This window comes from Haemorhous mexicanus, chromosome Z, assembly GCF_027477595.1.
Source record: "Haemorhous mexicanus isolate bHaeMex1 chromosome Z, bHaeMex1.pri, whole genome shotgun sequence".
In the NCBI taxonomy this organism is placed as follows: Eukaryota; Metazoa; Chordata; class Aves; order Passeriformes; family Fringillidae; genus Haemorhous; species Haemorhous mexicanus.
In genome coordinates, this window is record NC_082381.1 from 3,388,659 (window position 1) to 3,400,396 (window position 11,738).

Sequence of the window (11,738 nt, forward strand, 5' to 3'; positions counted from 1 at the left end):
GGTACAACTGCTGAATTAGAAAAGACCTTATGAGGATGATTCAGCTAGTGCAGGTGTCCAGCAGGCAACAATTCCATTTTCCAGCAAGTTTCAAAGATAAAGTAGGAGGTTTTTTGTCTTTTCACAGAGTGGTTTAAATATTTTCAGACTGTGAACTTCTGTCAAGACTTCTTACTGCTCTGGGCTTCAACTTCCTCATAGTGGACTAACCTGCAGGTCAACCATAGGCATAGCATCTGTTAGTTATACATCCTTCTAGATGCATAACTAACAGAAAACACAGAATGGTCTCTCTCAAGACAAAAAAATAGTTCAAAAAACAGCAAAAAATCTAAGCAACCATGAAAAGAGTAGTTTTTTAACTAACAGAAGAATATCTAGCTGACCCAGCACAGGAAAAGATTCTCATTCCTATGTTAGTAAGGGATGATTGATCATGTAACCCTAATTTTGGCTTCAACACCCATCAACTGTGAATTTATATTCACTTTATACTTACTCCAAATTTATATAAAAACAAACACTGATTACAGCTCTCAGGTTTTTAGCTACACGTGGTAGTCCAAACTACACATACCACTCATCTTATTTCCATATAAGACAACTTCACTGTGCAATGTTCTCTCTTCTTTTTCAAACAAACCACAGTTACTGCCCTAATAACTCTCCAGTTTGACACTCGGTTTAAAATAACAACTAGAAGTGGCTATATTTAGAGAACAATCTGGTATTGGTATAAAGCCTCTCATGTTTCCACTCAAGCACACAAGAATATCCTTGGCCAGGAAAGAAATCCCTCTGTGAAAGGTCTTGTAAGAATTCAAATGCAAAGCAATGACTGTGTAGGAACTAGAGAAGCTTAATTCATTTGAATTCCTCCTGCTTGTCAGTGAACTTCAACTAAACTTCTACAAAGCTCAGCTTAGATTAGCACTGCCTGGCTATATGGATGCACATTCAAAATGTTAAAGGTCACTCTACTTGAAATGCTATAAAACAACATCTTAAAATGAAGCATCCTTGTAGCTATATGTACATTCTGGAGACTGTCTATGAAGATGCTAATACCTCACAGTGAGTACTGTGAAGCTCAATATTAAGCTGCAGATGCAAACACTAAACAAACCTGTATAATGACACAGACTAGAAAATGCACTTTATTCTGTACAGGGTCAGATTTTATAGTTGCTTGTGCCCACATTATCACGTCGCTAAGGCCTACCTCTGAGGGAAAAAAAGGTCAAGTATATCCAGTTTTCTTAGAAAAATTATTGCTGCTATATTTGTTACCTTTTAAAATCCAGGCACCAGGATAGCTGCATTTGCAGTTTGTGTTTGGGTATCTCTGCGTACTCTAGCACTCAAGGCAGACTTTACTTTCCTTAAGAGCGCAGGAATTGACACAATCAAAAAGTAGTTTACACTATGGAAAACCATATCCAAATTTGTTCTCAGCTAGGGGAGTAAACCAATCTGTAGCTCAAAGCCAGAGAAGTACTAGAAGTTCCTCATTTTCTTGCAGTCTGTATTAAGTAAATTTTCTGAACTGAACAGTTAAGGACGACACCAAACCGTCAGGCTCTATAATGGAAATTACTATGGAGTAGAGGCAAAATATAACAACAATGGCATTACTCCAGTTCTCACTGTTGTACTACTGTAATCATACAGGACAAAACTGACTGTCGCCTGACACCTGCATACAAATAGGATTCTCCTGGAATAAAAAATACCTCAGGAAGATTGTGAAGCATGAAGAAATGTGTCACCAGGTACCCGGTCTGCTGATTCGAGCTCCTTCCTAGAGCTTGCAAATGACTGTGATTGATTGCCACAAGTGTTTACATGTCTAAGGCAGAGAATATGCCTTGCTGTACACCCAGCATCTGGCAATCAGGGGAAGGAGAGAAGAAGGGATTTGCTAGAAGCAGACAACAGCAATAAATACTGATAATGAACTGCAGGTCAGCTTGAGGATACATGGCTTGAGAGAATTAAGGACTCTATTTCCCAAACAGATGCAAGGAGAGAGCAGAGACATCTCCATCTGTTTCATCACCTGCCTGAGCATAGTGATGAGCTGAGAGCAACTCAGAGTCAATATCCATTCACTCATCTGCTTCCCTGTTGGCTCCAGAAAACAATGATGCCAATACCATCAACTCTCTCATATGGCCTAAAATGAACTCAATTCACTTTGGCCAAACAGCTGCAAAACTGTGGTCTCAGTCAAGGAGGTTCATGTGCAGAATGATCTGCCAAGAGTGATTAGATGGAGCACAACTATTTTGCTAAAACTTCCTCAGGATAACAACCATGTCTCAAACAGAACACACCAAAGGCAAGCTTTCCAAAGGAAACTACTAAAAAAGTAGGAAATTATAAAGAACAGATCCTGTCACAAAATGCATCAGAGCACTCTACACTTTAACCCATCTGCTTCCCATGAAATTCTGCAGACATAAGCATTAGAAAAATTAGCTACATGACAATCAAGCTCCAAAGATACCAGTAAGTAGCAAGTTCTCTGTGTTCTGCTTACAACTAAGAGATCATTCATCTAACAGGATCTACAACAAACTCATTTCTTCTCTTGCATAAGGGCGCAGAGATTTCATATATACATACATATAAATGGGTCAGGCATCTACACATAGCATGTGACTATTCTGTTTAATTCTTAACTTTAAAAGGAACCAGAAATTCTTACGTTCTTTTCCTGTGCATGAAGATATCTCTGAAAGGCCACTGCAGTAGGGCTTTTTTAACTTTCAGTCAAAAATACAAAGATGCTGCAGAATCACAGAACAGTTAAAGTTGGAAGACACCTCCAGAAATCATCTGTTCTGACCCTCCTGCCCAAGCAGGGCCACCTACAGCCAGTTGCTGAGGACCATGTCCAGACAACTTCTTAGTATCAGCTGGAATAGAGACTCCACAACCTCACAGCCACTCTCACAGTGACAGAGTGCTTCCTGTTGTTCAGAGGGAACATTCTGTGTTGCACTGTGTCCCCACTGCCTCTGGTCCTGTCACTGGCTACCATCGGAAAGAGCCTGGCTCTGTCCCCTCTGCACCCTCCCTTCAGGTCCTTCTATTTATTTATAATATAAACTTCCCCCTCAAGCCTTCTTTTCTCCAGACTGAACAGTCCCAGCTCTTGCAGACTTCTCTCACATGAGAGATGGCCTAGTCTCCTAATCTTCACAACCTTTCACTGGGCTCTCTCCACTATGTCCATGTCTCTCTTGTACTGGGAAGGCCAGAACTGGCTAGAACTCCAGACAGGGCTTCAACAGTGCTGAACAGAGGGGAAGGGTCACTCTTGAGCTGCTGGCAACTGCAAATGCAGCCAGGACACCATGAGCTGCCCTTGCACAAGGACACACTGCTGGCTCGTGTCCAACCTCGTATCCACCAAAGCCTACAGGGCCTTTTCTGCTGAGCCGTTTCTAACTAGGCCACAATATAAAAAACATGAAATGTTTTCCCAAAAGACCCTCCAGTGCTCACAAATCTTGCAGTATCCATAAAGATTTTAAGTCAGAAGTGACTCTGCCTTACAGGTACCTATAACTCCATGGGCCTGGCTGGATTCTTATAGCCAGGCACCAACCTTATCATCTAACCCTGGAATGCACAGACAGACCTTAAAGTGGTGTTTGCTGCATTCCACAGTTCTCCAACCCAGAGAAAGCACTCATCCCACCTGCTGACTCCAGCCTATTTCATGGGCCTTCTCAAGTCGTGTCCACGGTAATTTCTGAAAAGCATGAAACCATGTTCCAGGCTGGAATAAACACTGTTTAGAAAATGTGAAAGAGGCTGGCGAAGGGAGTCACATTTTCATTGTCAGATCTACAAATGAATTAGTAAGTTCACTGGACAACTAAGTTCCCCATCTTATGTATCCACTGAGTATTTCTACTGCAAGGGGAGAGTGCTTTTTGGAACACTTGAAAATTTTATGAAAGAGAAGCATTTACAGAGAAGATCTAAATTTTGCTTAGTGCCTTAGAACATGATTTTTAATGTTATTACTACAAAACAGGGAAGTCTGCTTATTCACAGATATGATCAGGTATAATTGCCTGGCTTCCTTACCCTCCAGGCAAAACATTTTGCCACAAATGCGTGAGCATTTCCCTAGACTTCACTGTCACGCAGAAGCCTTCTCCAATCTTTTTGAAGCATGAGGGACAGACAAGGCAACAGTCCCACAGTATTGATCAGTTGTTAGTGATGTAACATCCAAATAACAAGATCATCTGAAAATGGATAATTACTTCCTTCAATAGCTTCATATCTCACTATGGTTTTGTATACAACAGCTGTAAACTGCTCTTCCATTACTGTAGCTCTTTATGCATTTTTAATATCAAATACAATTTGTGGGCCAGGAAATTTGAAGAAACTTGGCACAAGTCACAAGAACACCTCTTAAAACATTTTAACAGTTTGCTAATTGAAAACTGTGAAGACTCTGTTTCCTAAAAGACTTTGGCTAAAGTTTCAAATGGAAATCTAATTACCATGATTCATGGTTATTTTCATACTAGACTTACAAGGTTTTCAGAACAGAGAGAAGCACTAGTAACATGTAGCTCATACTTTATCAGAGAATATTTCTATTTAAAACAGCATTCAAAGTACACCAACACAATTACTCACACTTGTAGAGCAGTCTCAAATACTGATCTTGAGCCACATTTAGCAAAGGAAAATGTGTTGGAGGAAAGAAACAGCCATACAGTGTAGAACACACGGTTAATCAGAGACCACTATACTGTTACATAAAATTGTAGGAACCTTTGTCTTGATTATGATGTGAAGAAGAACTGCAATAATCACACGTTAATCTCTGGCTGTCTAGAGACACAGTGAAGGATTGGACAAAAGAGGCTTACTCTTTTCAATGGGAGCAATAAAATTCCTCAAATGATATAAAGCATTCTAAGCAATCAAAGCATTATATAAAATTACATGGATCACTGTGGTCTTTTATCTGGCCTTCTGCAGCATAACAACAAACAAGTATTATTAAGACAGTAAAAACTCAAATGTTAAACGAAAATCTCTCAAATTTTTAAAGTGTATTTTCGTAACCACAGAAGATTTGGCCCTATTTGGTAAGTTTAATCAGTGAAGTAATTATAGCTTTGCTTGCACTGCTCTTGCCCACAGTGGCTGGGGACAAAACATCTCAGAAAGTAACATCATGGGAGAACTCCAAAAAAAGCAACCAAACCAACTAGCTGTAACTGGTTTGGACTTACTTTTTCAGTAAGCCTTCAAATATTTCTACTCAATAGCATCCTATATAATAAGAATATTAGGGCATTTTCAGGCTGATTATGTTAAAGTTTTGAACAGCCTGAACTATGTGCAAGATGAACAAATCTTTTCTAGCAGAAATGCTTCTGGATTGTCATGATCAGCCTTTCAGAACAAGTGCAAGCTTACTTTTCCTCACTGCCCATCTTAACTCACATTGGATCTTGACCAAAATTTATAGTGAAAATTTCTTCCCTTCCCTCCAAAAAATGAACTGGCAAATGACTGGCTTTCCTCTTCTTCTTTCAAAATGATTACACACGTAGAGTAATAACCACAAAATACTGCCTAACAGCACTTTTACTGATAAAAAAACTCATGCCATGCTGCATCTTGAAATTCCTGAAAGGAACTTAACTTCCCATCATTTGCATCTTCCATTCTTTCTCAGAAAGCTGAAAATATTTCTAGCAGTTTTCAGTGATTTGCATGTCTGTACTTGAATTTTAGCAAACTTCAACAACATCTGCAAGGCCAGGGGTTACATGCAAGTGATTTTTTTGACTGAGGTAATTTCACCTCCACCCCAACTCCCAAATTCTCTTTTGCCCTCCTACAGTTTTTTCTTTTTCTTTTCTTTTTTTAAATTCAAGTGGCAAATTATCTATTTTCAGTATTTTCATGCAAAACAAAGTCCAGCCAAATTGTCAGAAGTGCAAGGTACATTCAGAAAAGATTAATTTTCTAAGAGTCATCCTCCCTCTCTTGTGGCCAGATTCCACGGCTCCGTGTAAAACGCACTGCGGCAGTTGTTGACTCTGCAAGCTCTGAACCAGTAACAGCTGTATGTGAAAATACACTTATGAGAATGTTACTATTCTGTGGAGTAGAGGAATGCTTTGAAACTCATCTCCCATCTAGTGACTCACCGACAACAATTTAGGCTTTGTTTGTACCCCTGCGGCAAACGGAAAGGCCAGACTTATCACAAGTGTCATCATGCACAGGCAACTGCTGCTGAAGCTCTTGATGGAGAGAAAGTGCCCTCAGCCATCTTTTTTTTTTTTTTTTTTTTGCACAAGACCTGCCTCTGAAGATGGGGAAAAAATACACTAACAACTGTAATGCAGGCATAACTCAATAAAAATGCTATTACCCAGAAGCCTAGGATGGAAGTTATACCTGGGCAAGCAAAACGTAAGGTTCTGGGATCCGGGATCCCAAAGTGAAACAAGGGATAAGCTGGAGCAAGATGGAATGCTCCTCATATAAGGTACTACTATTAAACTGCCAGTGACAGACTGAACTGGAATAGTATGAAGAAACAAGTTGCTAACACAAGAGTGGTGGCTGAGTAGTCAAAGTTGAGTGTACAGGAGAAATGGCACCAGAAGTAAAGGAAAACAAGAAGAACATGAGAGTCTAAGTGTAAAAGAAGTGCGTGATTCAGCCTTTCTTTCCCTGCTCCTCAATAAAGACAGCTGTCTCTCCAAATTCAATTACTTCAGCCAGGAGCACCAACATTTTATTTATCAGATCAAGACAAAACAGACGATATGCCAATCTAAGAGCTTCTACCCTCCATCAAACAGCACTCAGCACAGAGATGCTGTGGCTACAGGTTTGGAAATCCCAAACCAATAAGCTCCTGTGGCAGGGTGAATTCATCAACTGAGAACTTGCCAGCAAACAAGCTCTGGGGTATGCCAGCCTGGTTCTGCTGCAGCTAGGTACAAGCTGGTGCAATTCTCCTTGACTCCCAAGTATACAGTGATCTCACAACAAACACGTGAGACCACTTGTCTTGTACAAGAATTGTACAAAGCCAGCAATGTTACAAGGTTTTTTTTTACATTTTCAAATTATGTACTTCCCAATGTACAGGAAAGTACTGCAGATCGATGGAAAGAAAACTAAGACTTCAAATGTGCTAATTTATTTCCAACAGGTTTGTAACGAAGCATGACAGAGTACATATCAGACATGAACTGTGTTTGCTGTGCCACAAAATCTAGGATTGCCAATTATCACCTGCTTCATTACTCTGCATATTACAACCACATGATGTGACATTCAAGATCAGAGAGCTCAGATCAAAAGAGGTCAATTTTAAGTCATATGGCACAGCTGTAAATACAAGCCATTTAAATGGTATGCAGGCAATGTTTAGATTTGAGATTCCTTATGCTGCTGCTCTCATGCCTGACTTATCTGATGGCCTGCAATAGCTGTCCTGTCTCTTGAAATTATTTTCCATTTATTTTTAAGAGTAGCTATGTGATAAATCTGTTCCAAAAGACAAACTTCAGTTTCCTGAAACTAGTGTTATTGATGTTGCTTGCTTACCAACTTTCCATAAATTTTTACCTGATGGATGCCTATCTGGAGTGCATCACAGGAGCAGCATCTTGGAATAATGAGGCAAAAAGAGGCATATGCTTTAAGAATAAGAAAAAATGGTCATATTTGTATGTAATGTAATCTATTAGATCACTCTTCTGAGTGACATCTATCTCTTTTCCTTCAAAATACTGAAGAAAGAGAAAACATTATTAAACCCCTGAAATGTGGGCTATTAAAATGTATCCTTGGTGACATGAGATATGAAGAAATACACACTTCCAGAATTTTCGAAGGAAAGCAACACTCAAAAAATAGGTATTTGAAGCCGTCAATTCTCCTATGAGAGTCAGGTGAATTCAGCTGTATCAACTACCAGTGATAGCTTTAGTGTTTCAGTGCCACAAAACTCAACGATCACTTGCCTTTTGGAGCATGTTGCTAATATAAAATCTCTCTTCCCCATAGGTTGCTGTCATAATAGACAAGTTTCTTATCTAGTGCTTAAATCCAGGCAAGTAGATGCAGCAAGAAAACTCCATTAGGGCAGAGTTAAGCTGAAAGCCAAAATGCACATTATTTTTAGCACTATTAAACTGGTCTCTGTTAGAGTGAAAGGCAATGGAAAGCAAAACATATCCACAGTTCACACAAAGTGCTGTACAGATATTCTAAGTAAAAATGTAAACATTGCCCAGAGTCACAGAAAAGACATGCCATAGTTATTGTGTTTAATGAAATTTATCTCTAATAATGTTTGTGAGCAGGAAGTTCTTACCATCAGGTTATGGCCAGTTCTTTGCTGGACATGGCTAAGTGTAAGGTTTGGCAAAAAATGCCCATACCTAACACTTTAGAATGCCTACAATTGAACCAAGGCTGTGTTTCCTACTGCTGTTTTAAGTGTCTGGGCATGGTTTTATGTATTACTCTGCTGAGGATTACTGCCTATTACACACAGCATCTTCCTTTGTTTCAAAGACCATTTTGGATTTGCAGAGTGTGTCTGTCATCTAAAACAACCCTACCCTACGCAGTTTGACAGCATGTATTAGAATTAACTGGTATTTCCCTTGCAAACACATATGCTGCTGACAAAGAAGTGAATTCTTATGGAAATCAGCCACTATGCCTCTGCAAAGCTCTATGCCCCAAAATAACTGGACATGAACTCATGCTGCATACACCTGTAGTTGTTAGTAGAACCAGCATGATGTTCAAACTTCTCAACTATCTCTAACTACTATAGTATTGATGAATATAAATGTGATTCCTAAATTTCCTATCCATTGGTTGAGTCCAAGAGTTTAATCTTTGTCTTGTATAATGAACTTAAAAGTAAAATTATCTGTTCAGAGGTATCATGAATGCAGCAACATTTCTGCGGGCATGCCTACACCACTGAAATTAAAATGGACCACTGTCACCCCTGTTTATGTAGAGCAGAAACTCACATAAAGCTTTCAGATCTTATCACTGGTAACATACAAATTGATCTGTTGCACATTTCAGAAGCAGGATTACATTATGATGATCTCTTCCTAAGCAACAACATGACTATGTTTCTTGTGTAGTTGGTATCCTACAAACACACGAAGCAGAACGTGTTGCATGGAATTTCCCATGCTGCACTGAAAACAGAACTGGCTCCTTAGGGAACAGACTGCCTCAAGCCTGATAATGTATTTAACCAGCCTGGCCCATGACCTCAGTTGGGTGTGCTTCCCAGCCCACCCCAAGCCTCACTAGAAATTTACATCCACTTTATATCCAGCTTTTTCTGTATGTTACATCTTTCCTTGCATGATGTTTGTCTGCTAAAATCATTATAGTTCTAAAAGGCAAACACTGAGCTAGCCAGTCACTGAAGAAGCTGACACTTAAAAAAAGCACCTTGATATGCTTGAAGGTCCTATTCCTGAATTCACAGCCATGTGAGAGAGCTTGAGGCTTACAGAGGGGCTCACTGAAGAAGAGGTTTTATGGGAGGACAGGTCAACTGGACTCATGCCTGAATTGCTTCTTGTATAGCTGTTCCTACAAACAGCCACTTCACTAGGGCCTGATTTGCCAGCCTTGAGTAAAGCACTTAGCAGTGAAGCAGCTATCCTTTGTAGCACCGAGTATTTTCTTTTGATTTGCACTTGATTAAAATAGGCCCTAAAATGCCAGTCACAGGTATCAAAACTTTAACTATAAAAATTAAATTTTTTTCAATTATGAAAATTCTAAAATTAAACAAAAAAAATATTGTATGCCAGAGCTACCAGAACACTAAAGAGAAACCAAAAAAGTTTAAAACTGCAGCTGAACCTTAGAAATATATTCATTTAAGTGAGACTATGTAGCTGCAAACAAAAGCAAAACTTATACTTCCTTTCTGTGTGCCTGGCCCATCGGAAGATACTGGCTTCCTTAGCAACTGGGCAAAATACTTTCAAGTATGGAGTGGAAATTTCTGGGCACAGTTTTAGTTATATTTACATCACCTTGACAGTTTGGCACAAGACTACACTATTGAGACATTTATAAGATGCAAGAACTTGCACTGCAAGTCACATAATCTCTGTTAAAGACCCACTGAACGCAATTCTATACCACAAATAACATTTTAAAATAATAAAGCAACTTTGAAGCAATGCAAGAAGAAGCGGAACAATCCAAAGCTAAGCTGTGTCTCCCGTTCTTAGCTTCCTCTGCTGTACCAGTAAATCACCACATGCACATACGCTGACCAGCAAAAACCAGGACACAGTGCTGCCAAAACGGGCATGGTTTTATAAGACAAAAGAATGAAAGAGCGTCTAAGGAAGATTACCCAGTTACAACCATGCTGTGCATATTTTTTTTTAGTCTTTTGTTCATGTAGATTCTGTCAAAAATTGGAGCCCACACTGAAAACTTACCCAGTAGTTAGAGCTGCATGGAAACTCTGCAGTGACTGACTATTCTTTTCAACAGCATTAAGTCTTGTAAAGCCTAATACAACTTACTGAAAGACTTCACTTTTTCTGTTAAACTGAACATACTATAAATCGGAGAAAAGTCTTAATTGAACATGTTGCAAAGATACTCTTGCCAAACACTGTCCTTGCCCTGGAAATGCATCCACTTTTGAAGCAGAACCCAAAAAACATTTAGAAAGAAAATAATGCATACGGAAAGCATAAGGAAAATAACGCATAAGGAACGGGACCGATGTGACTGTTTTTTTAGAAAGAGGTCTTGATAAAAGACACCTTTTCCCAGCAAAACGTGAAAGAGAAAGAAAGGAGATTTCTGAGGCATCCTGCAGAAACCTGCGGAGATACCTGTGCCGGGGGAGTGCAGACGCTTCCCCGCAGGGCCTGCCTGTTGTCAGGGAGGAACAGACCCGGCGGGGGGAGGCTGCTCCCCGCGGAAAACCGAGCGGCGCAGCCCCCCGGCAGCAGCAGCACCCCGAGCTGCCGCCGCCCGGCCGCGGGCTCCGGCGGCAGCGCCGGGCGGAAAGGTGAGTGCGGGGGGAGCTGCGCCCGGGAGCGGCAGCGCTCTCACCTTCGCCGTGCAGCGCCCAGGGCAGATGCGCGTAGTCCCACTGGTAGCCGCAGGCGCTGTCCTCGAAGGTGCACGACCCGGGCGAAAGCAAGGCCGCCCCGGCGAGCCGTAGAGCTGCAAAGACAAAACGAGCCCCGGTCACGGCGCGCCCGGCTCGGGGGCCGCCGCGGCCCCCGGAGCAGCGCCAGGAGGGTCCCGGGCGGGAGGGAGGCGTCCCCGCCGCCGCTTACCGTGCGCGGTGAGCAGGCAGAGCCGCAGCATCTTCCGCGCCGGGGGCCGGGGTGGCGGCGGCGGGGAGAGCGCGGCGCCGAGCGCGGCCGGCCCGAGGCGCGGTGCGCGGTGTGCGGCGGGGCTGAGCGCGGCCGCTCGGCACCCCGGAGGGGCGCGGGCAGGGCAGCGGCCGGGCAGGCAGGGGAGGAACGGGGAGGGACCGCGGACAGCGCGCGGGGGCGGCCCGTCCCGCTCCTGTCGCCGAGCGGCGTCGGCCCCCGACGGTGGCCCGAGGCCGGAGTGGCTGAGGCTGGAGTGCCCTCCAGAGTAGGGGTTGCCGCCTCCTGTCCGCGCAGCCTGCGGAAGAGTGTCACCCCCCG

At 42.0% G+C, this 11,738-nt stretch overlaps 1 protein-coding gene across 3 annotated transcripts in view; it reads right to left on the reverse strand.

Annotated features, from left to right (window-relative positions):
- Window positions 1–11,513, reverse strand: part of MAMDC2 (MAM domain containing 2) — a 54,659-nt gene extending 43,146 nt beyond the window's left edge. For 2 of the 3 annotated variants that reach the window (XM_059874119.1, XM_059874121.1), the window contains exons 1-2: window positions 11,379–11,488; window positions 11,149–11,262 (exon numbers count right to left, since the gene is read on the reverse strand). In XM_059874119.1, coding sequence (XP_059730102.1) covers window positions 11,149–11,262; window positions 11,379–11,409 — 145 coding nt within the window. In that variant the 5' untranslated portion in view covers window positions 11,410–11,488. Of the gene's footprint in view, window positions 1–11,148; window positions 11,263–11,378 lie in introns of all 3 variants that reach the window. The other variant, XM_059874120.1, reaches the window with a different exon arrangement.
- Window positions 11,514–11,738: the final 225 nt, after the last annotated feature.